The sequence below is a fragment of the Dichotomopilus funicola genome (genome assembly GCF_033296635.1).
Source record: "Dichotomopilus funicola strain CBS 141.50 unplaced genomic scaffold C8A04scaffold_2, whole genome shotgun sequence".
NCBI classification, from domain to species: domain Eukaryota; kingdom Fungi; phylum Ascomycota; class Sordariomycetes; order Sordariales; family Chaetomiaceae; genus Dichotomopilus; species Dichotomopilus funicola.
The window spans coordinates 1090218-1116950 of record NW_026944023.1 but is presented as its reverse complement, the minus strand read 5'-3'; the positions used below and the strand labels follow the sequence as shown (position 1 = coordinate 1116950).

Genomic DNA, 26733 nt, shown 5'->3' with positions numbered 1-26733 from the left:
GTTGGACGTCGAAACGTTGCAAGGGAGGTGCTGCGCCCTGCCCCTCCTCGAGCCTTTTCAAGTATCTATCACTCTGCCTTGTGTGTTGGATGACGAGAGGGGTCAATTGAGCGTGGTTGGTGGCGGGGAGATACTTACATCTTTTTATGCTACCTAGGTGTGCAGCATTGACGGGGGAGGAGGGGGGCGGGTGGTGTATAAGAGTAGAGCTGTCCGTCAGTCCGTGAAAAGTAGTTTTTTGTTGGCCATCCCAAGTACTGATAAGTATTATTGATACCTTGTTTGATCATCGACTCCTTATATCATTTGCTCCGCAATGCCCTCATCTCTAGACCCCCAACAGCAGCCTCAGGACCTGCTCGTCAGTGCTTCTCTCCTGCGGAAGATTGACAAACTTCGGGAGAGAAACATCGGCACGCATGTAGCTTTGCCTCAGGTATGTGCATACCCAACCCCGTTTTTATCGCTTGCCTGTGGTCGGCCCCTCGCTCACTTAAGAATCCAACAAGCTCGTTGTTGTGGGCGACCAAAGCTCTGGCAAGTCCTCGCTCCTCGAGAGTTTGACAGGCATTCCCTTTCCGCGGGACGTTGAGCTTTGCACCCGCTACGCAACCCAGATTACCCAGAGGCGTGATGATGTCTCGCGCGTCGAGGTCCGCATCATCCCGGGACCGAATGCCTCAGAAGCACACAAGAAGCACGTGGAGGGGTACCGGGTCGAAGGCCTCACGCCCAGTGCTTTCCGGGACAGCTTTCCAGCCATCTTGAAAAAGGTACGTACTGCAGCTACAGCTAGGTGGCTGGTATTAGTTTGGTAGGTTTGTGGGAGAGTACTAATGAAACGCCCGTTAGGTTAACGCTAGGATGGGTATTCGAACGAATCCCGACTCTCCTCCGGAACCCGAGAATTCGTCGGACGATGCCAACTCTGACGCTGACACGCCGGACGAGGACTCTGGTCACAGGTCCAGGGCCACTGCCAAGCAAAAGCCGTCGCGGGGAGGCAGCGTGTTCAGCGAGGATGTGCTCAAGATCGAAATTTGCGGCCCGTCGGTCGACTATCTAACCGTCATCGACGTGCCGGGCATCTTCCGTACCCCGACTGAGGGCGTCACGACCAAAGATGACATCAGCATGATCCGGAACATGGTGCGATGGTACATCCAGGACAGCCGCACCGTTATCCTGGCCGTGCTTGCCAGCAATATCGACATCTCCAACCAGGAGATCTTGACGATGGCAGAGGAGTACGACCCGGAGGGTGAGCGTACACTCGGGATTCTCACCAAACCTGACCTGGTACCGGAGCTGAGCTCGAAAATGGCGGTTTGCAACATCGTCAACGGAAAGAAGAAACAGCTCAAGCTAGGCTACTACGTCGTCAGGAGCCGCGGTGCCGACCAAGGCGATGCTGATTTTGGGCGTCGGGAAGACATGTTCAAGGAGGCGCCGTGGAACAGCCTGCCAGCAGATCGAGTTGGTGTTAGGGCACTCAAGGCGCGGCTGGCGGAACTTCTGGGACATATGGCTCGGCGGGAGTTCCCAAAGTTGCGCAAAGAGATCAACGTCAAGCTCCAGAATGCTGAGCGGGAACGAGCCACGCTCGGCCCTTCGCGGAAGGATGAGCACGAACAGCGCCGCTTCTTGAGTGCGATCGCTGGCAGGTTTCAGGGGTTGGTGAGGCAGGCACTCGAAGCCCAGTACGCTGGCAACAGCGCATTCGATAACTCGATAGAGCTTCGGCTCGTGACGCAGGTCGTCAACCTCGCAGATGATTTCAGCGAGGAGTTTGCGGCCATGTCAGCCCGGCGCAAATTCAAGACCGTGGAGGACGCCGCTGTTGTTCCGACGGCAGCGTTCTACGGGTTGACCGAAAGTGTACTCGAGAGCGAAAACGAAGTATTGGACTTCGCCGATACTTTCGATCCGGAAGATTACCCCGAACTAGAGGGTCTCATTAGCGACGAAGCGGTGGAGGCACCCGAAGATGGCATTATGGAATGGATGAAGGAATTGTACACGAGGTCTCGCGGAATGGACATCAGCAACATCAACGGCACGGTTTGGGCAACCGCATGGAAAGAGCAGTCAAGCAAGTGGCCGTCTATGAGCAAGACCTTCATGGGCAAGGTCATCATGGCCATCCACCGATTCGTCCTCGCCGCGCTCGACGACGTATGCGTTGACGACAACGTGCGCGGTGAGCTTTGGACCGCCATCCTCGATGAGCTTCTCCACCGGTACGAGGTCGGGCTCCAGGCGGCCGAGTTCCTGGTCGCTGCAGAGCGGGATACCAAACCGTACACACTGGATCACCGGTTCAACGAAATCCGGCAGCAGTCGCGGGGCCTGCGCATCGGTAACCTCCTAAAACAGAAAATATTTGGCAGTATAAACAGCCCATTGGTCAGCATCGGCGACGTTCAAAGCGCCACCGAGAAGAAGTCCAACATTGAGGACGTGGTTGAGAAGCTGCACGATGATCTTAACGCGTACTACGACATCGCTCAAAAGCGATTCGTCGATAACGTGCTCAATCAAGCAATCAACTACCGTCTCTTGTTCGGGCCGTCCACGCCGCTGGGTGTGCTGAGCCAAGAATGGGTTATTGGGTTGAGGGCCGATCAACTAGAAGCCATCGCGGGGGAGTCGCCGAGCGTCAAGGAGTATCGCGACACCTTGGACAAGAAGATCACTGACTTGAGTGCAGCTCGGGACATTTTGCGGCAGTCTTAATAGGTGGGAGGGCGTACGGCGGTGTGTTTGAAATTAGTTTGGTTTGTTTTCGTTCAAAGTTAAGGTGTTTTGTATTGAATTGACCGCTTCATTTTCGAATTGTTGTCCGCTTCGAGGCTCATGACCACTGTGGGAAGGTGTGCAGTAAAAAGGGACGTAAATTACACACATACGTCACACAGACCCACCACAACACTCCGTCACCGTGTAACAAACGGTACCGTTACGATGTGCTTTCGAACCTCGACCATTGAACACATTCCCACGCTGCACTTCAAGCTTCAAGAGCGGCCTCAGCGGGGTACATACCACCGCACTTCCCACAATCCGGCTCACAGCAGCAATGCGCCGTTCTCACGACGGAAGCACCAATGTCAGCCCTCCCTAATGGCGCCGTCACCGCTTCGAAAACCAAGCTGCCCACAACCAAGAGCAGCGACACCCCGTCCCGTGCCCGCTCTGCCACCATGACCTCCACAAGTATGGCCACCACCACCACCTCGAAACAAATCCCCAGAAAAGAACTCGACCCTTCCGCCTCCCTACGAACCGCCACGACCGCTTCCGATATCCGCACAGCCCTCGCCGCCCTCCACGCCCGCGAATCCTCCCTCACAGCCAACCTCGACACGCTGGTAGACAACCATGCGAACCTCGGCCGCTCCCTGTCCCGCCTGGATAACCTCCGGGCGGGGCTCGGCGCACAGGTGATCGCAGCGCGCGGCGTGTCCAATAATATGCTCGCGTCCGCAGCAGATACAGCGGCCAGGCTTTCAGGCCGGGTGCGCGCGCTCGACCTGGAGAAGCAGCGCGTGGAGGACACGCTGCACGTGGTTGAGCAGGTGGCGGAGCTGAAGGCTTGCGTGGCCGGTGTTGTGGGTAGCATGGGAGCGCCGCAGGACTGGGAAGCTGCTGCTGGGTACATCAACCGCGCTGCGCGCGTGCCGGACGAGATTGTACGTGGCGGGTTTGCGGCTGCTGTTGTTCCAACGGTTGAAGTGCCCGATCCGCCGTGGGTTACTCTGGAGCAAGCTAGGGAGAGCTTGTGTAGCTTATTTTTGAGGGGGTTCAAGAAAGCTGCTGAGGACGGCGATGCTGCCAAGGTCACGCGGTTCTTCAAGTTGTTCCCGCTGATTGGGAGGGGGGATGTCGGGTTGGATGTGTATGGGCAGCACGTTTGCCAGGGCGTAGCGGGTGAAGCAAGGGCGTCGCTAAAAGAAGGGACGGCCCCCGGCGGCGGGCAAGGGAGAAAAGACGGGGTGTTCTTCGCGAACGCCCTCACGAAGCTATTTGACCATATCGCGCGTATCGTGGAGGCGCACGGCGGGTTGGTGGAGCGGCATTACGGGACGGGTAAGATGGTCAGAGTCATTGAGCGGCTACAAATGGAAGCCGACGTGCAGGGAGGCATCGTCTTGGATTCGTGGAGCGACGAGCGGGCAGTGGACCGGCGTTTGACCGACGTCAAGAGCTACCCTTTTTCCTTCTTAGTACAAAGCTTTTTGCCGCAGCAGCGTGGCTTGGGGGGGACACCACGGGTGAACTCGCCTGCCGGCGGCGGCGGCACCAACGACGCGCGCAATAGCGAAGATGAAGGTGTTAATATGAGAGAGGTGGACGCGTTACTGGTTGAGATTGCGGTGATGCTTGAGAAGTGGTCGGTCTACTCCCGCTTTCTTGCTGGGAAGTGCAAGGTACGTTCTTCAGGTTGATGATGAGTCCGTCACGGAGCTAACCGACCACCTCAGGATCCTTCCTCGTCCGACGAAGCACCCCTCATTGTGCCCGAACTCCTTCAAAAGTCTAATCTACACCGAAAGGTGTCCGGGAAGCTTGTGGGCCCATATAACGCGTTGACGACCTTCTATTTCCGCCGGTCCGTTGAGAAAGCGTTCCAGCTCGACGAATCGCCCCCAGGCCTGTCTCTTAACATGAGCAGGTCGATTGAGAGCAACCCCCCCTTCATTATCTCCGCTGTCGACGTTGTCATGTACATCGTCAACACCGTCATCCGACGCTCCATTTCAACGTCCCAACGAAGCGTTGTCGATGCCGTGCTCCCAACAATAGCCAGCCTTCTCGGGTCTGACTTCGTTGGGATGATCCAACGCAAAATGCGCGACGACTACTACCCAAAACCAGTAGTTCAGGGTAACCTGCCGCCCGAGAACATCATCATCGCCTTCATAGTACACATCAACAGTCTCGATATGGCCAACGACTACCTCGCCCGTATCGTTTCCAACTTCCTCAGGTCTACGGACCCTCAACAACACCCCAATGGGGCTTCGCACGAGAAGTCGCTCCGAGATTCCTTCCCCTTTGATAATGACGCAGGCGATGTCGCCACACGCCTCAATAATCTCAACACCTCTTTCTCTGCTAAAGCCACGGAACTGCTCACCGAGGGCGTCAAAGTGCTCTTCAACCAGGTCATCAAACTGCGTCTACGGCCTGTCCTTAGTGATACCTTCCGCGACGCCGATTACACCCTCACCGAGGACGAGTTGGCCGAGCTCGCGGCTCAAAACGACCGGACCGAGGACGAGCTCCTTGACCAGGTCCCGCGTGTGTTTGAGCACGGCTGGGACGCGTTGATGCGGCCCGTTGCGCGCCTCATGACGGCCCGTACATACACTATGCTCCTTGAGTTGACGTCTGACTACCTAGCGAGGGTCTTAGAGAAACGGGTATGGAGCTACACGGGCGGGCGAACGAGCCCGTATGGGGCGATCCGACTGGAGCGGGACTTTGGTGGGATTATTGGGACGATCAGTAAGGGGAACTATGCGGTGCGGGAGGCATTTGGGCGCACGGCGCAGGTCCTGATGGTGGCGAATATGGATGAGGAGGAGTGGGAGGAGATGCTGGGCGAGGAGGGCCAGGAAGGGGAGATGGAGTGGGTATTGAGTGAGGATGAAAGGAGGAGAGCTAGAAGCATCGTCCGGGGTTGACGGCGGCGCCCGGGACCTAGTAAATGTAGAAACTCATCGGCGTGCATCAAGCGAACATCCATTGCCAGTCTCCCAGTGCTAGACGAAGCACCGTGTCCCGAGAGGAACGCCTCGCTCATATCGGGGATCTCGGTAAATCAGACGTGCACAGTGGAGATAAACTTTGTAATTGCTTCTGTTCGCTCAGAGGATAGACGATCACCCCGAACTAACTGGAGGGATAATCGCAACCTCGTCGCCTTCTTTTATCACGATCTGGTCTCCATCCTCGCTTGCCTCATCATCCGTCACGTCGACATACGTCAGGTTTATCGTGACCAAACTGTGATCAAGTACACTCGCCCGGATGCCCTGGTAACGCTCCTCGAGCGTTCCAAATAGCTTCTTCAGCGGCAACGGTGCTGGCAGTGCCTCCACATTCTTAGCCGTGTACGACCCGGCGGTGGCAAAGTACAGAATATTGAAGTGGCCCGGTGGCGGTTTGGATGCCATGGTTTAATTGTCCTATCTTTCGCAAATTGTTAGCCATGTTGTTGCAACAACTGCTATGGGTTATACAACGGCAGGATAAGAAATTGGCTGTCAGAGATCTTGGTGATTTGAGAATACATCACAAAATGTTTTCAGGTAATACATGCTATTGAATGCATCATTCAACCAGGGTGAAATGAAGAACGGTATGACCGGAGCGGCCGGTTGGACTTACAGTACTCGTGATGTTGAAGTGTTGGGTTGAGAGGGGAAAACGCCCCTCGGCGGATCCCGAAAGCTTCAACTAGGGTTCCAGTCGGCGCGCCATCACGTGCGGTGCCCAGCGACGGAAGTCGCGATTGGCCGTCAGCTACCTCGCTATTGACGAGGCCACTAGCTGGAGGTTGTGAACCATCATCTGCTACCATTCATTGACGAAGGGCACGCAAATGAATTGTTTTGCGACCCTGCATCTTCTGGCTGCACGAAACAGAGGAAGCAAATGGGGAGAAAAGCTTTGCTCGAGCTCGGGTTGGAATGGAAAATTTATGTCGACAGTGGGGGAGGAACCCGGATCCATTTGATTGGCCAATTGGGCCGCGCTCCGTACAAATGGGGCCGTGTGTTATCCACAGCGGTGCGCCGAACCCATGTTCTGTACAAGAGCACCAGAACACAACGCTGTGGTCTCAAGAGTTGGCGATGCGGTCCTCGAGTTCTTTAACCGGAAAATATGGCTTGGTCGCCAAACGCCTCATGCTTTGTACTGGTCCAATCCACCAACAGGTGTCACATTTTGGGTATCATTACTTCCACAGTTTCTCTCTAAGACAGCTTTGACATCTTCTCCTCAAGATCCTTCACCCAACCCGAAATAACATCCACATTCTTCGTCATCGTCGTACTCCCCTCCCTAACAGCATTCTCCACCTTTTCTAACCCATCTCGCCACTCCTTGATCTCCCCGGCCATCTCTGCCTGCCTTTGTTCAAGTCGAGCCAATGTATCGGCAGCCGCAGCAGCATCGGCATGTATCATTCGTAGTGAACGGAGCCGGTCAAGCAAAGGAGGAAGCAACGGAGCCAGATTCTCAATGGTTGGCAGTGTGCCGTACAGTGCGTTGATCCTCGCCGTCTGCTCTGAATCCTCGACCGTGGCGGTCTCAGCTGTTTGCGCTGCTCCTGCGGAAGCAAGCGCGTCCTGGGCTGTCTTTGCGTTTCGGCGGGCCTTTTCCAGATCCTCAGCCTCCTGTGTCAATGCCCGTACTCTCCGACTGATACTGTCGAGAGAGGGGACTGACGCTTCGGACAAGGTGGTAATTTGCCTGTGTAGGTTCTCGAGTAGAGGAACAACGGCGCGCGGCAGGCCGTTCGATCCGAATTCCGGCATCGCGGCCGATCCAATCCCAAGTGCTTTTTCGAGGACAACAAGACGGGCGTCAAAATCCGCCGCTTTGGCCAACGCATGCGTTTGTTCGTAGTTTGGCGCGTAAGTTATCGTGTAACTAATGCCCTTGGGAGTGATTTGGGGCTGCGACCTCCCGAGATCACCCGCCGGATCAGCGGGAATCGCACGAGAAACCAGCGACTGGTCGGCGATCGACAGCTCATCCAGTACCTTGCTGAGGGCCTCAATCTCACCCTCTTGGGCTTCGCCCTCGTCTCCCCCCTTGTCTTCGACCGATACTGCCCGCTCTTTCCCATACTCCTCTTTAACTTCTTCGATTTCACGCTTCAACCGGGCGATTTTCCGTGCAAGTCCCTCCGCATCGTCCTCATCGCTGAAATCACCGAGCTCCTCTGTACCGTCTTCAAGGATCCGATGGCGTCGGGTTGACGTTTTGTACGACTTCCGTTTGGCGTCAAGGCGATCGGAGAAGTCCACATCTGTCGCGTCTACCGCAGCTGGCATAAATCTCGACCGAGCCTGGTTTATACGAAGGCGGGATCGCGAAATCCCCGTCGTATCGTCTCCATTGTCCTCTCCATCATCGAATTCGTCGTCGGAGGGTGATCGTAACGTGGTTGGCTAGGTCAAGATATTAACTTCCGATAAATCAACGTAGCGAGGGAGAACTGACTGGAACTGTCGAATGCTCGTCGGTAAGTTCTGGTGTTTCATATATGTCTGGCGCCGAGTCCTAAACACATCGACGTCAATACACTATTCGTTTGTGGGTGTTGTTTGAGGGGGCAGTATACCAGGTCTGGGAGCGCGGCATACTTCCGGTGAGATGCCATGGTAATGATGCAGGGCACCTCTGACTCTACAAGCCGCTTACAAGTCGGGCAGGCAACAAAAGAGTTGACCGTGATTCAGATGTTGTGAGCAAGAAGCGGACGACAGAAAGTCGTGAATCCTCCGAAGCTTGATCCAATCGTCGCGGACAACCCTTGCTGCGACTGCAGGCAGGGAGCTCCAGAGTGGGTCGACTAACCAGGGGTAGCCCCACTTTAACCGGCAGACGCGTCGCGGCTTCCACCCCGACTTTAACTGTCATACATACCAGCACACAACCAAGGCTGGCACAAGGTGACGAGATGGTGATTTTCGGTTTTGTGCGTCGAAGTCTTCTGGGCCCTGGGACTGTCGCTTTACATTGTACCTCAAAGCTCCCCCGCCCACAATCGAGAAGATCCTAACCGTGGACCTTAGGTGTGCATTCCACAGTATCACCCCGCCACCCCACAACACCTTAGCCCGCTCAATTCGTGTCACTTTGTGAGCCAAAGAGAACGAAGCAATTCAATTTCCCGACCCCGTTGGTTGATTCTGTCTCAGTCTGAGATCCTGGTCTTCCCTCTCGCACGGCAGACAAGTCTTAGTTCAACTTCTATAAGCCGGCCTCACCTCGGAGATCTCACATCTCAGCCCCTTCGCAACCGACAATTACTCTTACGAAGCCAGTTGCGCTTCATTATGTCGCGTATCCTTGGCCTCAGCCGCAACGCATGCGTTGAACCACTTCACAGCAATATCAAGAGCTCATCAACCGCCAAACCAAAGGAGGTGGACATCGATGCACCTCCTATGAGTAGCTCCGATTCTGAGGACGGTGCCGGGTTATCGTCACGGGGAGACATCCGGCCCAGTCGCTTCGACCCGGTTCCAAGGGACTCCCGGGTTCGGAAGCAAGACAAAGACACCAGTGCTAATGTGAAGACTACGCGTTTCGGCGAACGTTCTAAACGGCGCAGGGAACCAACCCGGCCAGCCGCGAAGTCAGAGAACTCAGAACCAAACCTGCGCGCTAAACGCCAGGCCAGAAAGTCCGAGACGGTCGACAGTGATGATCCGACGGACCCTCCCATCTCGAAAAAGTCCAAGCAGAGCCGATTACCGGACAGCAGCGTTGGCTCCCAATTTGAAGAAGAACTGTTGAAACGGAGGAAAGCGGCCGCCTCTCAGACATACGGTCATTCCAAACATTCACTCCGTCTGCCGAAGCAGGCCACGTCGTCAACGAAATCTTCCAAGCCATCCGTAAAAACAGCCATAACGGAACCGGAGAGCCCGAGCAGTCCTAGGGAATACAAACTCGCCCAGCTGCCTCCTTTGCCGGAGCCCAACCTCAAGGATGCCTCCTCACGTCTCACCTCGCCCGCTCGGTCATCACGAGTGCCAAATAAGAAATTGAAGCAGCCGCGTAAGGGCGAGCTGATTCTTTCGGCGGATGAAAGGGACTTCAAAATGCCGGTGTTCAAAATGCCGCCGCCAATCCCGGACGAGACGTCCCCCACGGTCGACGACACCGCGGACTTCGCCCGTTCTCCTACCCCGAGCGCACACAGCCCACCCATTTCGCTACATAGCACACCTTCTCCCTCGCCGGGCCCTGGACTTGCCGCCAACCCCCCATGTTGCCCACTCTGCAGCACAGAGGTCGTTCAAGCAGACCTAGATGCATTCACAAAACTACACCCGCGGATGAGCTTCGCCAACATGCGGAGATTTTGCGAGCAGCACAAGTTGCGGTCCGCACGGAGAACCTGGGCTGAGAAGGGCTATCCCGAGATTGACTGGCCGGGACTAGACCAGCGCATCGAGCAGCATCATGACTTCCTACGCGGTATTCTCGAGGGGGAGACACCGTCATACTACAGTGATCTATTTCAAGAGGCGGTCCGCTCCGGCCAGAACCGGACACTCCTGCGATCCGACGTGAACCTGACGCCGGGCTACTATGGAATGCGCGGGCTAAACCACATGACAGAGAATCTGATCCACAAGCTTGCCCCCGTCCTGCGGCGGCGGGCTGTGGAGGAGAGACTTGTTAGTGCTCGGGGACACATGACCTACCTACAAACAGTGCTAGTGGCTGAGCTCGCTGTGCGACTGATTATGGAGGATATGGGAGTGGGCGAGAGGAAGGCTAGGGATATTTTGAAGGAGAGCGTTGAGATTGGGGAACTGGTGAACGACGAGATTCCTGACGTGGTGACACATAGTGATGACGAGTCCAGTTAAATCACATGAAGCAAGCTCTAGAGTGGGATATGGTTTGCATTCTCGACGTCCAATTCGTATTTGCTTAACAACACAAGAACCTGCTTGCTTTACATGTATGAATGTACCTTAGCTTTGCATTGGTGGCTTGTGCTTTCGGTACCATCAGGTCTTAGACCTGAAACCCGGAGATTGATCTCCCTTTGTTTATGTTGAGGACCTGGAAGAACCCGAGAAACAAAAAAAGTGCCAACAAAGACTTGGGAGATGCCGACCAATGGTGGCCTGCCTTTCAGACGGATCGGTTTCGGGCGGGTGAGAGGGTGAGAATCCGTTCTCAAATGTCAGAGAGGTCCCGTAGCAAAACACAGCTGTCAACAAGAGGGTTCGTTCAAAAGCAGAAAGGAAAAAGCTAATTTGTGGCATCATGCATCATTGTGCCCAACAGTTCAGTCAATTGAGCTGAAATCAGACCCTAACTTCATGTTCACTGACGTGTTCTGAACGGGTCAGGGATGGTCTCAACCTGCTTGACAAAAACCACTTTGCTTTTGGACTTTGAGCATACGGTCTCCTGATTGAGGTCAACCCCAGCATCGGTGACACCAAAATCCGGCGCTTGGGCTGACTTGCGGCCAGCGTTGCGCAGGACGAAACCCGCTCTGCACAGCGCAAGATAAAATGTCCGAGCCCGGTGGGTTGGTCTCCTGAAACTTGATCTCTTGAGCCCTTTGTAGTGGGCGTTCCCGGCCTTGAGCATCGTGATGCGTTGTTCGGAACTTCGGAAGATATCCGGGGCTCGGAGTATTTTGCTTGACAGCAGGCAAAGATAGTCCTCTCCCGTCGTTTGGATTTCCCCCCTGTGCCAACATTCAAACTTGCCCAAGCTTTTTTATTTTCGCAATGCTCTTTTTTTGTCCAGGCAAGGGAGATTGTTGGGTCCCTCGCAATGCTGGCTGAGTCCTTGTCTCAGGACGTTGTCCGAATGAGGAAATCACTAACCTAGCAAAAGTTAAAAGTCCCTAAAAGTTCCCAGTGTGGCGCTTGCTTAGGGAGCGTCACCTGAGGAAACCTGCATCCATAAGAGAATGCCCGTCTTGACAAATTATGGCCGCAAAAAGATAAAAAAGAGGAAAAGCCAAGTCAGAGGGCCGTTTGGACACATTTTGAATGAGGATAATTTGAGTCGATCCAAGACATTGACGCTCCCTTATTGATGGGGGGTTTCAGAGTTCGGGTTCAATATGCGGCAATGACAGAGTCCTCCCCAACGAGACGTCATGCAGACCACCGTTTTGATCCGCTGCGTATGCACGGGCCACACGTGGCCTGGGGTGCAGAGGCACGATTCAAGAGAGGAGAGAAGACGGGAGCAGCACCCATCTTACGGAAAGAATTGCAGACACTGAGCTATCATGTCACTAAGCTACCGCGACCGTCGCGACATTTCTGCTACGAATTAGACAACTACAACCTTTACGACGGGAAGGGTCCCCGCTCTATTTGTCGCTAGAACAACAGAGACCTCGTGGGCGGGACCGTAGCTTGTCAGGTCTAGCACAGAACGGGGACATTCCCTGGCCGGAAGGGAGGGGAGTTTCGTGTGGTCTTTTTGTGGAGGGTGTCGGTGGCTATATCCGGGAATGCAGGGAAGAGTATGGCCACTTCACGCTGTGGGATTTCGACGTGATTATACCTGGACTTTAGTGAAACCTCAGCTACCTGATTGTAGAAATATCAACATCTGAGACTGACAGGAAATTGAACGTTCCGACCTTCACTGCGGGACCCTCCCTCCGCATTTTTGGCAGTAATCAAGCATTGAGGGGTTTTGCTCGTCCGGCTGGGGCTGGCTTGGAAGCGGAGGTAGATGTACATCGCCTAGCTGGGCAGAACAGAACCACCGACTGGCATATCCCCGAGTCGGCCCGGCTTGCGAGTCCGGCTAAGAGTAACTAAGGTAGTCTAACAGGCGCACTTCCTGCTAGGAGAGGGAAGATCGCTCATTGAAAGATGTCCTATTTCACGATATGAAGGCGTTCGTACCATCGGTTGCATGCCCGCTGCTGTGATTGAGGTACTCCTATGTAGCAGCCGTGAGGTTCATGGTGACGGAGGGTTCAACCTGAACGCCAGGGCGTACGTAGCGCCCATGGTGAGTTGCTCGGCGGGGGCGGGGCGCTCGTTTCGTACAGCGGCACTCAGCATCTCGGCACACGGGCGGTACCTCTCGGGTTGCTGAACCCCTGTCACCCCCCCATCCATGGAGAGACCCTGCGTGGGTGATCTGCTCTGCGAGTGTTGATGAGCACACTCTCAGCCCACCCTGAACAGCAAGCCCCCACCGGCCCACAAACTCGCCAGCCCATTGCGCTGTTGAGGGCTCAATGGAAGAGGTACGTAGGTAATCGGCAGTCTCGCCTCCATCGACCTCACCTCATTTCTCCGGGCCTGACCTGTCTATCGACTTGCCGACTTCAGGTATCACACATACCATCGTAGACTTCTCCCACGAATACTCGCCAGCTTGAAACAGAACGACTGCGACGACCAGGCGACCATCTGCTGAAAGGACCTCAACGCCGAGCAATCGGCAATGACCTGAGTTACCCGACCCAGCGCCACCAGCCGTCTAGACGAAAAGCGTGGAATGGCCCCCGCCTAGGCCAACCCTTTGTGACCGCGCGGTTGCTGCTTCGCAGCTTCGCAGCTTTGCAGCTTCGTAGCTTTGCTCTCCAGCAAGCAGTGACAATGTCCCGGCCCGACGACACAGCCCGCTTCAGCTCCATGACGGGCTCCAGCACCGACAGTGGCAGGTCCAGCATCACGGTGAAGCCGCTCCCTGGGACGCCTGTATCCCCATCACTCACATCGCCTACGGGTACAGGCGCCGGGACGGGGAACAATGCCTCCCGGTTCGCCCCGCATGGATCGCGACGAGCGGCCCCGTCGCGCCTGAAGACGGACGAGAATGGCAATCTCACTCGGTGAGTGCAATTTGGGCATGACCAACCCCTGCACTGTGGATGCGCCCCAGCGATTTGTGTTTTTTGCGTCATCCTTGTCTTGAACGCTGGAAACTGATGGATTGCCCACGTTGGCGCCGCCGCCACTCCCAGCTCCGTGAAGGATTCAGACGGACAGGTCTCGCCCACGTCCAACGGAGCGCGCACCGCGTTGTCTCCTTCTTCGATGAACACCAATCCCGCAACAGGGCGCGAACATTCGATGAGCGACCTCTTTGATTACCGTCGCGATCTCGCGATCCTCGACCCCGCTGGCGGCCGGTCGTCCCGCCATCAACACTCCAATCCGTCCACTGGCTCGCTCGGCCAAATCGCGCCCTGGATGGCCAACAACACTGGGGGCACACCAGGCGCCCCGACCGACCCTGCCCCTTCGAGTTTCTACAACGATTCGACCGATAGCCTATCTATGGGCTCCCAGCTGTCCCCGGGGGTCCGCGCTTCGATCAGCCGCGCGACCCCGGGTACTAGCACCGAGTCGCCCGACGCGGCATACTTCACCGATGAGAGGCGCCCATCCATCGCCAGTGTCACTACAACGGCGAGTAGTCAGGGCTCTAGGACGAGCGGTGCAAGAGGAGGAATACGAAAGTTGCAGGGCTTTTTTGGAGAGGAGTTTCCAGGGCGGGACTCGTCTGAAACGAGCCTCGCACATACGACAGGAAGGGAACACCGGTCACATTCGTACAGCTACAACCGGCCGCACAGAGATCGGAATTACTCCAACGCTACCGATCAGGGCCGGGACGGTTCGCCGGTCTCGCGGCCCCGAACCCCCGTCCCGGCTCCCGAAGTCGTCCCGTTTTTGTACCAGGAAGCCGATGTATGTGATGCGACCCCACCCTCGTTTCTTAGCTTTGACACCATATCCTCTCCTTTTCTGCTTTCGGCATTTTACCCTGCCAATCACCCAAATGCTACCTTTATGCGGCCTGCCGCCGCCCGGTCCTCCTTTCTTTTCACACTCCATGCAACCATCATGCACCGTCTGACCGTAAATGCGACAATCTAGGACATTGCGCGATACGGGGAAGCCCCCGTCCGAGATATCCTCAGTGGCCCGGACCGCGACCGTTACATCACCGACGGCGCCGCGCAGAACCCGCCGAAAACCTCGGGCTCCGGACGATCCGGCCACTCAATTGTGCATATGCCCGCCCATCACAGACACAACAAGAGTAACGACGACCCGAGGGCGCTGCGCCCGTCGATCAGCCGGGAAGACTCTACCGCGACGGCGCCGAAGGAGCGCAGCGGCTCAAATACCATGTATACCGCTAGGTCCCGCGCTCAGAGTCCGGCCCCGAGCGCAAACAGCAGCGGTTACTGGAATCCTAAAGCCAGCGTCAGCGGCGACGGACAAACTTCTCCTGGGCACCATCACAAGCGCCGATTCCTCGGTCGGTTCCGCGGGAAGCGGGACAACAACAACAACAGCAACAACAGCAAGGATGACCTGGCGGATTTGAGAAAGCTTCCCACATCTTCTCAATCTCTCCAACCACGGTTGAGCAAACCGGATTTCCCGTTCGGCGAGGGCCAGCAGCAGCAACAACAGCAGCAGCAGGGCCCTCCAGGAGCCGACTGGCCAGGCTCGCCCGATGCCCGCGACGCCTACGGGTTGCGCCCCGGTTATGTACGCGGCGCAACCTTTAACAACAAGTTTCCTTTCTCATCGAAGAAGACTCGCACCATTAGACCACAAGATGATGCCGACGAAAACATTGGGCCAACCGATCGGCAGGACGGTGGTAGTGGGGGGACCATGTTCCACCTTGACACCAATCTCAGCGATATGGAGGGCATTCTCAGCCGGCCGCTGCCTTTGACTCCCATGGATCCAGACTTCTTGAACGACATCGATATTGATAAGTTACCCATCAGGCCCACGGACCCGAATGGTGCTTGGAACGCGCCCGACAGCTGGGCTGTTCGCCGCGGGGATGAGGCGTCAACCCAGGTCCCGGAAGCCGACGACATCGGGAGCCCTCCCCGGCCGGAGGAAAAGCTGACCAACTACTGCATCCGCGTGTTCAGGGCAGACGGGACCTTTGCCACGCTCCAGATGGCCCTCGATGCTACAGTTGCGGATCTCGTGTCGCAGATTGTCAAGAAGTCGTATGTGATAGATGGCCTCGAGAACTACAACATTGTCCTCAAGAAGCACGACTTGATCCGAGTGTTGAGCTCTGTCGAGCGCCCGCTGTTGATGCAAAAGCGCCTTCTCCAGCAGGTCGGATATGAGGAGCGCGACAGGATAGAGGACGTCGGGCGGGAGGACAACAGCTATTTGTGCCGCTTTATGTTCCTCTCGGCGCGAGAAAGCGATTTCCACGCCATCACGCACGACGTCGGCTTCAGTCGTATGGCCAAGTACAGCCATATCGACATGTCTGGTCGCAATCTGAGCACCATTCCGGTCATCCTCTACTCTCGAGCCTCCGAAATTATCTCCCTCAACATGTCGAGGAACCTTTCGCTCGACGTGCCTCGGGACTTCATCCAGTCATGCACTAGTTTACGTGACATCAAGTACACCAACAACGAAGCCCGCAAACTACCACCAAGCTTGAGTTGGGCGAACAAGCTGACGTATCTGGACGTATCCAACAACCGCCTAGATCAACTCGAACACGCCGAACTAGGGAATATCAAAGGCATCCTCAAACTCAACCTGGCCAACAACCGCCTCAAGCAACTTCCGTCCTACTTCGGCGCCTATTCTGTACTGCGGACCCTGAACATCTCATCAAATTATCTGGAGAAATTCCCGCCCTTCCTCTGCCAGCTGGAGAGTTTGGTCGACTTGGACCTCAGCTTCAATCTTATCGGTGACCTGCCAGAAGCAATCGGCAAGCTGAGGAGTCTGGAAAAGTTTGTCGTCACTAACAACCGACTGACGGGGACTTTCCCTGAAACCTTCAAGAATCTGAGCAGCCTGCGTGAACTCGACATCAAGTACAACACAATAGCAAACATCGACGTGATCGCGCAGCTCCCGAAGCTGGAAATCTTGACGGCCGATCACAACTCGGTATCTCAGTTCGTCGGATCATTCGATAGGTTGCGCAGCCTGAAGCTGAACTCGAACCCTGTCACGAAGTTTGAACTCAGGGGCCCGGTTCCGACGCTCAAGCTCCTGAATCTGTCCAATGCTCAGCTCGCAAGCATCGATGAGTCTTTCAACAACATGCCCGGCCTCGAGCGGTTGGTCCTCGACAGGAATTACTTCGTCTCGCTCCCTACACAAATCGGCAATCTCCGGAAACTCGAACACTTCAGTATTGCCCATAATTCGGTTCGGCAACTGCCTCAGGAGATTGGGTGTCTCACAGAGTTGCGAATCTTGGATGTCCGTGGCAACAACATCCGCAAACTCCCCATGGAGCTCTGGTGGGCAAATAAACTGGAGACGCTCAATGCATCTTCCAATATTTTGGACCATTTCCCGAAACCCGCCTCTCGCGCGCCCCAGCCCCCGGAGGACGCAGGCAGCGCCAACAGCTCCATGAGTAGCAAAATATCCGGGACCTCGCGCAACCTCTCGCCGATGCCGAGTGTCGAGGAATTGAACAGTGATCCGTCCAGGCGCCCAAGTCAAGCTTCGAGCGCGACCCTGCTGAGTGTTGGCCCCTCGCCCGTCCCCACAGCCGACAATAGGAAGGGTTCCATGGTTTCACTGTATGGAAAAGGGGGTCGAAAAACGTCGGTCGTGTCTCGAAGCACACAGAGCAGCACCCCCACGATGGGCCCCGGCTACAGGAAGGACTCCGGCCTCACAGCAATCTTGACCAATACCTTCGCCGGTTCTCTCCGGAATTTGTACATCGCCGACAACCAGCTTGACGATGACGTTTTCGACCAAATCACGCTGCTCTCCGAACTTCGCATCCTCAATCTTTCGTACAATGAGTTGAGTGACATGCCGCAGCGCTCCATCAAGAACTGGCCACAGTTGACTGAGCTGTACCTCTCGGGCAATGAACTCACGAGCCTTCCCGCCGACGATCTGGAAGATTACTCGCTTTTGCAGACACTCCATATCAACGGCAACAAGTTCACAAATCTCCCCGCTGATATCTCTCGGGCGAAGCGGTTGGCTGTGTTAGATTGCGGAAGCAACTCGTTGAAATACAACATTGCGAACGTCCCCTACGATTGGAATTGGAACTTCAACCCCAACTTAAGATACCTCAACTTGTCCGGTAACCGGCGCTTGGAGATCAAGGAGAGCCACTCGGGCGTGGTGACGCAGAACCGTGAACAGTTGACCGACTTCAGCCGGCTTGCCAACCTCCGCGTCCTTGGCTTGATCGACGTGACGCTCATCCAGCCCAGCATCCCGGACCAAAGCGAAGACAGACGTGTCCGGACATCCAGCTCGTTGGCTGGGTTTCTGCCGTATGGGATGGCCGACACTCTCGGGAAAAATGAGCACCTTTCGACCATCGATCTTGTGGTGCCCCGTTTCAACTCGTCCGACGGCCAGACACTGTTGGGCCTATTTGATGGCCAGTCATCGAGCAGCGGCGGTTCCAAAATTGCCAAGTATCTCCAAGAGAACTTTGGTAAAATATTTGCCCACGAATTGCACGACGCCAAGCAGCGAGAAGACGAGACCCCTGAAGATGCCCTGCGGCGCGCCTTTTTGTCGCTCAACAAGGACTTGGTCACGGCTGCGATTCAGCACACCGAAGACCGGCCGATCACCACACACCGCGGGTCTCAAGCCCACCTCGTCCTTAGCCAGGAAGATCTCAACTCGGGTGGTGTTGCCACCGTGGTGTATCTCGAAGAACAAGAGCTCTACGTCGCCAATGTTGGCGATGTTCAGGCCATGCTGATCCAAACAGACGGCCAAGCGAAGATGCTGACCAGGAAGCATGACCCGGCGGACCCCCCCGAACGGTCTCGGATCCGTGACGCCGGCGGTTGGGTCTCGCGTCAGGGACGCCTAAACGAACTGCTACCCGTATCCCGTGCGTTCGGTTACGTGGATCTGATGCCACCGATGCAGGCGGCGCCACACATCAAACGCCATACGATTGGGGACCAAGACGAGACGATTCTACTGGCCACCAAGGAGGTGTGGGAGTATTTGACTCCCGAGCTCATTGTCGATGTTGCCCGCTCTGTGCGGGGGGATCTGATGCGGGCGGCGCAGAAAATCCGCGATCTTGCCATGGCTTATGGTTCTAAGGAAAAGATCATGGTGATGATGTTGAGCGTATCAGATCTCAAGAGGCGCCGGGAACGTTCGCGGACGTATCGCGGTCAAAGCATGTCCTGGTTCAACTTCCCACAGGACGAAGGCGGGCTTCCTGTTGCCACCCGCAGGATTAAGAAAGCCAAGGGAGAGGGCCCGCTTGATTCGACTCTGCAGCGTCTTGAGGCCGAAGTGCCTGCTCCGACGGGCATGATCGCCATCGTCTTTACGGATATCAAGAGCTCGACGCAACTATGGGAGATCTACCCGGAGGCCATGCGCTCAGCCATCAAGCTGCATAACGAGGTCATGCGCAGACAGCTCAGACGTATCGGTGGGTTCGAGGTCAAGACGGAAGGGGATGCGTTTATGGTGTCGTTCCCGACCGCTACATCGGCGCTGTTGTGGTGTTTCGCCGTCCAGACGCAACTTTTGACGGTTAACTGGCCGAACGAGATTCTCAACTCGATCAACTGCCAGCCCACATTTGACAGGGATGACAAACTCATCTTCAGGGGTATCTCGGTACGAATGGGGATTCACTGGGGCGAGCCGCTGGCTGAGCCTGATCCGGTGACCCGTCGTATGGACTACTACGGCCCGATGGTAAACAAGGCAAGTCGTATCTCGGCTTGTGCTGATGGCGGTCAAATCACGGCGTCGTCGGATTTTATCATGGAGATTCAGCGCTGTCTCATGACCTACGAAGATTCAAACGCCCCACCAGAGGACACTTTCGACGACGACGTCTTTGCCCGAGCCATCCGCAATGAGCTTCGCCAGTTAAGCAGCCAAGGTTTCGAGATCAAGGAGATTGGCGAGAAGAAGCTCAAGGGTCTCGAAAACCCCGAGTTCATCTACTCGCTGTATCCACACGCGCTCACGGGCAGGTTCGACCAGCACAATCTTCACGAGCGGGCGCAGTCCACAAACGAGAAACCGGCCATGCTGAGCCCCGACAGCCAACTGGCCCTCAACCCGGATGACATTTGGGGCATGTGGCACGTAGCGTTGAGACTCGAGATGTTATGCAGCACGCTCGAAGACGTGAACCGGCGGACTCTTGCGCCACCTGAGACAGAGCTTATGGAGCGCATGAAACAGCGTGGCGGTGAGGTGACGGAGCGGTTCTTGATCAACTTTATGGAGCATCAAGTCAGCCGGATTGAGGTATGTATCTCCTTCACCAACATGGTAACTGGTTAACTTGGACCGAAATAACTAATAACGCATCACAGACCTGCATCTCGACCCTCGCCGTCCGTCACCTCGTCCTTGCGGATGATCCAGCCAAAAAGGTCAACGATTTACGCGGCCCCATGTCCGAAGTTATTGGGACGCTTACCGAAAAATTGGCCCTTCTCCAGAAGTACGAGGCTCGTTTCGGTCCACTTGACAACGACGACGCGGACAACCACTCCGGTGCCTCAAAGACAGCCGGACAAATACTTGCACCAACTCCTATCGCCGCTCCACAGAGCGCGCTCCAGCTGTCATTTCCACAAACCGGCGCTTCCGCATCTCCCCCGGTGTCTGGGGGATCTGGTACGGACACGCCAGCATCCTCACCGTTCTGAGCTACGGTCATATTCCCCCAACGAGTCAACCGCTGCAGTCTCAGCATTATCTTAGTCGGCGCCGCGATCGAATAATCCGTAACACCCTTGACGTTCCATCATACGATATATGTCTACCAGCTATTACTCATTTTACCTGTCATCTATCTTATCTATTTTCTACTTTATTTTTTTTGGTTTGAATATCTTGGTCAGAACAGAAAAGCATGTTGGGCTTGGCGACCCGTAATTACTTGTTGCTGCGTGTGATCTTGCTTGAATATACTGTATTCTTTGGTGTTTCAGGGGTGTAGGTGGGGTTCTTTACGGAATAACCTGGCCGTTGAAAATGGAGCTCTTTGCCGGCATGTATTCCACACGGATATGGATGGGGTGGTATATAGGATTTGATTCGGCTTGGTGGGACTTGGAAATTTGGATATTGGATATTGGATATTGGATACGGGTTGGTATTGGGATAGGTTTGGATGTAACAACCGTTTGAGAAGTTCAAGGTGGACCTGCCAATCTATTCCGGCCGGCTTTGGCATAGGGTAGAAGGTTCTCATTATGCCTAATGTTCATTTTACGTGCTGGTAGAGAAATGGTTGAATGGAGAGTTGCATCTAATCGAGCTATCCCCCCAAGTCCGTCACCATGGTCGTCATCAGCTCATCCGTTACATGACCAACTGCAGTTTGAAGGGGTCCATGCTGGAATGCATGGGGGTATGCATCCTTCTTGCATGAGTTATGACATCGTTAGTCCGTATATCACAGCTTCCGGTAGTCCCCGGGGGAATAGGGGCTGTTAGTATCGTCGCCAGTGTGACATCGTAATGCGTTATGTATAGAGAAGGAGCGACTTCGACCCATGCTTGCCCACAGAAATGATGGAAGGCGCGGTACCCCCTTCACGGCCCATTACGCCTTTTTGACTCAGAACCGCCTACAAAGTATCTCCTTGTGCAGGAACCCTGAAATATGAATCATATTCTGCATACGGACCGCCCCGAGCGGCTGCACGCTACACGGCAAGATGCCCGATGGCTAAGGCAAAACATGTCATCTACGTAATTCAACCACCTTTGCTAATTAATTTATTTGTTCACATTTATCTCATGAGTCCTGTTATCGCTCTGGTATGCTTGGCTTCCTCGGTGGCTTAAAAGCCCAACCATCCCATCTCCCACTCCCACGATAGGTTCCCGCTCGCGTGTAGGTGCAGTTTTGTCACTTTAACTACTATCATCCTCACCACTAACTGACGATTCTCAAGCCTTTCTCTCGTTTCCTCGAGAAAATCCGCCATTGAACACAACGCCGTGTTAAGACCAAGAACAGGAACACCTATATAAGTTTCCAACAAGCACAATGGCCAAGGGATGCACCGAATTCTTTTACGACGACGCCGTTTGCGAACGCCTCGCCTATTTCAACGAGCCCTCCGAGTTCCTCCTCCTAGGTCTATCCGAAGCTGGCCACGAAACGTTGTTGAGAAACCTCCGGGTCGCTGCTGATGCCGCTGTTTCGGTGGTTTCCCAGAGCGAGGAGCTATTTTTAACACCCCCTTGGTCCGTCCCAGCGTCAGCCGTGAGTGAGACCGACGAGGACGGCGATTGGAAATATGACCCCCAGCCCACCACCCAGATCCATGAACTCACCGTGAACAAGGCGCGTCTGTCTTGTTTTGACTTGGGCGGCCGAAACCCACTTAGACGCTGGGCCCAGCGACAGATCGTGGGGGGGTATATCGACGGCAACTCAGACATGACAACATCATTACCATTATACCAATATCGACGAAGCGGAGTGGTGTTTGTGGTGGACTGGGGAGACTTGCCATCAATCAGCGAGACGAAAGACGAGCTGCTGGCATTGATGGAGAAAGACCTGTTCGGTGATATCCCGATCGCTGTTCTGTTGAATAATTTTGACGAGAGCCCGGACGATGATCTGCACATGAAGTACCTGGAAATAGCCAAGCAGTGGTACGAATCCTTCTCTAACGCATATTGGTACGTGAAGCTGTTTATCGCGTCAGTAGAAGATCGGCGGGGTTACTTGGAGGCTTTCACATGGCTGTTGAGCCGGGAACGGGAGCTATGAGGGTTTGCATACCGTTTCTTGCTACTAGATGGATATGTGCTATGTGAGTATTGATTACTTGCACATACTATGTAATCAAGATTCGAGAATTCCTCGTTACTTTCTGATTCACCAAAATCAATTACAGTTGACGGGCCTATAACTTATCATGTATTAAATCGGTGTGGTGTTTGAGCCGTCACGGAACTTGATCAAGTGAATCCGAAAACAAGACAATATGCTCTGTCGTGGTCGCCCCGTACCTGCCTTGCTTTAGACGAGAATGCTCTAAAGAAACTTTGGTTTATTTCTTTATATTTCCCTAGGATCGATATTCACCTGCCGAAGGGGCTAATAATGGCCACCGTCGGTTCTGTTGGAGATGGTAGAGACCTAGCAATCCCGGACATACAAAACGCAGAAGGGGGCTAGACGTTAAAGTTTGCTGCCAACGTCATCATAGAGACGGGCCATCAGGGTACCCTAATACACAAAACGCTGTAACGTTATATAAATGTACAACCACCCAAACCAGTGCACGATGCATCCCGTTATGCCAGGGGTCCCCCTACCCAAAACATGAACAAACTTATACAATGACCCCTGAACCTTCTCCGCCGCTGCTCTTCCCCTCGCCACTTTCCTGCGTAGGCATCGTGCCCACCTCCGTCTCCGTTTCCGTCTCCTCGTCCATCTCTTCTTGGGCTTCCTCGTAGTCCGCCTCGGTTTCCGTTTCTTGATGATCGGTCGTAGTCCCAGAAGCAGGTTCCTCCACCTCCGCTTCCTCCATCTGCTCGTGCTGCTCTTCCGCCGCCACAACCTCCACATCACCTCCATCCTGAACACCAGCCCCGACGACTTGGGCATCCTCCACAACCGACTCCCCAAGCGGGGATTCGCCGCCCTCCACCCACACCTTGCCGAGCTCGCGCTCGATCTCGGCGTGGCGGGCCTTCCACTGGTCGACTTGCGCCAACTTCTCGCGGAGTTCCTCCAGCTCGCGCCTAGCGTGCATTTTCTCCGACTCGGTGCCGATACGCTGGAGTTCCCAGCGTTCGTCATTGCGGTCGCCCTGGATAACGAGGTTGAAGGTGTGGTATTTCTTGAGCGAAGCACGGGTAGAGATGGTAATTAGTGCTGTGGGGAGCGGTTAGTTTGGGAAATTAAACTCGAATAGAGTAATGGGAACTGAGGGGTGACACTTACTGATGCCCTTCTCCTTGCAGGTTTCGTACAGCAGCCCTTCGACATCACTAGAGACGGCACTCGTACCCTCGTCGATGAACGCGTATTTCGGCTCGTGGTAGAGCAGCCTGGCAATTGCCAAGCGCTGCTTTTCACCTCCGCTCAACACGTCCTTCCACTCCTTCCGAGTATCCCATCCGCCCTCGCGGTCGGGAAGGTAGCCGAGGCGGGCCAGATCTAAGACATACTTGAGGAACGAGTCGTTCTTCCGCTTTAGGCGCATGTCAGCCTCGCCGTCAGGGTAGATGACCTGGTCGCGGAGAGTGCCGATACTAAGGTAAGGCCGCTGAGGCAGGAACATGATGCCATCCTCGCCGTTGGCCTTGGGCCGGCTGACCAACCCACGGTAGACGGGCCAGAGGCCGGCGATAACTCGGGCAATGGCGGTCTTGCCAACACCGTTGGGGCCGGAGATGAGCAGATGATCCCCACTGCGAATAACCATGGATAGTGAATCGATGAGCTCCTCGCCGCCCTGGGGCCACACTTGCGGGGCAACGATCGGGACGTTTTCAAGCCTGACGCCGTCAAATCCCAATTGTGTTGTTCCTTGAACGTCCGACATGGAGAACAACTCGCCATCCCCGCCCTTAACTTGGTAGGCGGCCGCGTGGACCCGGTGCAGCGTCGAGATGAGTGTGTACACCCGGCTGGTGTAACCTGCTAACTCCGAGAGGTCCTTGATTGAGTACATCATGCGGCCACCGGCGTCTGCCAGTGACAACATGAGTCGCTTGTTGGTGATGAAGTCCTTCATTCGTGACCGCTCGCGACCGGTTCCAGCAGCGTGCTCGAGCTGCTCCAGCTTGCCACCGACGCCGGCCCAGGCGGGGAGGAAGACGGGGACCGACGACAAAAGGTAGCCGTAGGCGCTCCAGCTGTACTTGAGGATGAAATCCTCGAGCATATTGTACCTAATCTTGACCAAGTAGATTCCATTCATCCACTTGGAGAGCGACTTAAACTCTTTATCCAAGAATGTCTTTTCCGTCTCGGCACCACCATAGAAGGCGATCTCCTCGGCGTTCGCAATCAAGCGCGCATGGAGACTGCGGAAGGTGCCTTCCTTTCTGCCCTCAACGGCCTTTAACTTGGCGAATGGCGGGGACAGTTTGCGAAGCATGCTTGCGGTGATGGAGTAGTTGCTCGCTAGGCCGATGAGAGCGAGCGGGCCGAGAGAATGGTAGAGCTGGTAATTGAAAACACAGATATCCACGAACGGTTTCCCGAGTGACGAATAGAGGTTCGCAGCTGCATTACAGAACTGTGTCAGGTCTTGGGTGATGAATTGGTCGGCCCCTGATCCCAAGCCGCCGTCCAAGTTTTGAATCTTGTAATAATTTAGATTGTCGTTGAGGTACAGGTCGTGAATGTACCGAGTAAGCCGGCTGCGGAACGCAATCGAGACCTTGGATTCGAGGAATTTGATCATGGCATTCGTGTACGAAGCAATACTGCCAAGCCCGCACCACTTGATCAAACCCCATATGAACGACTTGCCGTTCCCTGCGACGAGGTCGCGCACAATCTCTCCGTCGAGACGGGCCACAACTAACGACATGTAGGTACGCATCATCAGGAAGATGGCGTGACTCAAGAGCAGGCCAGACTCCTTGCTGTTCCATCGGGGAATCATGATGCTCATGAGGCTGAGGAATTGGTGTAGGAAGGCCAGGTTAAGGCCGGGCTTAGTCTGAGTCGAGGGGACCACGCCGTCGCCCAAACCAGACACTTTAGGTGGGTTTAAGAACAGACGACGATGGGCTTGGAAGGTAAGGGGCTTGGTGGTATGGATAACCACCTTCGCCGGGCCGTCACGCTCTTGGTACGGGACGTAGATGGTGCGGGAGCCGTCTTTGTTGTGCAGCCAAGAGTTGGTGCGCACCAGTTTCCTCCCCTGTTCTCGCTCCTCGCGTCTGCGCTTCCATCGTTGGCGAGCGCCCGCGCCCCCCAGAATGATTGTTGTCGCGAGAGCAAGTGTGGCGAGAAGACGAGTGATTCGGGATGTGTTGCGCAATTTTGAGCGGATGAGTTCGGTGTATTTGTCGATGAAGGCAGCGATGGCCTCCTCGGCGGCCGAATGCCGCAGCGTCGACTGCGCGGCCATCTCGGCCGATTTGCGAGCTCGTGCTTGGTGTGCAGGACCCGAATGTTCGGGATCAATTCCTCTAGTCCATCAGCGCAATCGCTGCAGCTCAAGAACAAGATCGTGCGTATCCAATAAGGTCGTTTGGGAGCGAATATCGGTTGCGTCGGTGTGGTTGTGCAATGCCTCGGCGAAAAGTGGCGACCCGGAAGTTTACAAACAACTGAGTCGATTCCGCCAAAAACAACACGGATGTATGTATTAGCGAGTAAGCCCGTCGTCGGCTGTGGCAGAAACTTGAAATCCGGATAAACAAAATCAAGAAAATAAATACAGACGCGGCGAATGATAAGTGTCTCCGTCGTCGTGAGGAAAAGTCGACGGGGAAGTTGGTCCGAGTCTCTCTGAGTTGTCGAAGGTTTCATTGCCCGTCGTCGCCGATGGCATGTGAAGGTCCCGCAGCCACACTCACGTCATTGGCCACAGCCCCGGACGCCGGGAACTGCCACAGTCCCTGGAGATGCCCCTGGGCATTCGACAACGTTTCCCCGCACATCCATGCTGCCCCAAGGGCTTGGCATATATACATATTTGGGGTTGTTGACGGCCCGGCTCCGCCAACGTTCACAGCAGTGTCCACAAAAACACGACCAGGCAGTAACTTTCTTCGGAGGAAGCGTAATGTGCGGTGCGGAGTCTGGGGACTGGCTGTGCCGTAGACCTAGGAGAGAACGCGATCGCTGTATTTTTCTAGGAAGCGAGTAACATGACGGCTGGTTCGGCATGAAAAAAAATCCACATTTGGGGGATTGAGGGGGGTTCGAGAAGCTTTGGTGTTGAGATCAAACCAGCGCGAGCGCGCCGAGCTGTTTGGTTCTTCAGTGGCTCCTTTTGAACGTCCCAATCCACCATTTATTCAC

General features: G+C 55.1%; 7 protein-coding genes across 7 annotated transcripts; 4 read left to right on the top strand and 3 right to left on the bottom strand.

Moving 5' to 3' along the window:
* Positions 1-316: 316 nt before the first annotated feature.
* Positions 317-5690, top strand: C8A04DRAFT_8888 (COG4 transport protein-domain-containing protein; the record flags this gene model as incomplete). Its single annotated transcript, XM_062785280.1, has 5 exons — positions 317-476; positions 499-773; positions 853-2666; positions 3023-4430; positions 4485-5690. 5 exons carry the CDS (start codon positions 317-319, stop codon positions 5688-5690), a joined length of 4863 nt encoding a protein of 1620 aa, XP_062641279.1.
* A 198-nt stretch (positions 5691-5888) lies between these two features.
* Positions 5889-6182, bottom strand: C8A04DRAFT_24468 (uncharacterized protein; the record flags this gene model as incomplete). Its single annotated transcript, XM_062779165.1, has 1 exon — positions 5889-6182. One exon carries the CDS (start codon positions 6180-6182, stop codon positions 5889-5891), a length of 294 nt encoding a protein of 97 aa, XP_062641278.1.
* An 804-nt stretch (positions 6183-6986) lies between these two features.
* C8A04DRAFT_8848 (Dynamitin-domain-containing protein) lies at positions 6987-8401 on the bottom strand (the record flags this gene model as incomplete). The annotated part of the gene is made up of 3 exons (XM_062785263.1): positions 6987-8189; positions 8242-8301; positions 8363-8401. 3 exons carry the CDS (start codon positions 8399-8401, stop codon positions 6987-6989), a joined length of 1302 nt encoding a protein of 433 aa, XP_062641277.1.
* A 679-nt stretch (positions 8402-9080) lies between these two features.
* C8A04DRAFT_24466 (RTC4-like domain-containing protein) lies at positions 9081-10628 on the top strand (the record flags this gene model as incomplete). The annotated part of the gene is made up of 1 exon (XM_062779164.1): positions 9081-10628. One exon carries the CDS (start codon positions 9081-9083, stop codon positions 10626-10628), a length of 1548 nt encoding a protein of 515 aa, XP_062641276.1.
* Positions 10629-13358: 2730 nt separating this feature from the next.
* C8A04DRAFT_24465 (phosphatase 2C-domain-containing protein) lies at positions 13359-20416 on the top strand (the record flags this gene model as incomplete). The annotated part of the gene is made up of 4 exons (XM_062779163.1): positions 13359-13594; positions 13727-14456; positions 14646-20009; positions 20078-20416. The coding sequence occupies 4 exons, from the start codon at positions 13359-13361 to the stop codon at positions 20414-20416; spliced, it is 6669 nt and encodes a 2222-aa protein (XP_062641275.1).
* A 1352-nt stretch (positions 20417-21768) lies between these two features.
* Positions 21769-22503, top strand: C8A04DRAFT_24464 (uncharacterized protein; the record flags this gene model as incomplete). The annotated part of the gene is made up of 1 exon (XM_062779162.1): positions 21769-22503. The coding sequence occupies one exon, from the start codon at positions 21769-21771 to the stop codon at positions 22501-22503; it is 735 nt and encodes a 244-aa protein (XP_062641274.1).
* A 568-nt stretch (positions 22504-23071) lies between these two features.
* On the bottom strand, positions 23072-25834 carry C8A04DRAFT_8751 (ABC transporter transmembrane region 2-domain-containing protein; the record flags this gene model as incomplete). Its single annotated transcript, XM_062785230.1, has 2 exons — positions 23072-23619; positions 23689-25834. The coding sequence occupies 2 exons, from the start codon at positions 25832-25834 to the stop codon at positions 23072-23074; spliced, it is 2694 nt and encodes an 897-aa protein (XP_062641273.1).
* Between the last annotated feature and the right edge of the window lie 899 nt (positions 25835-26733).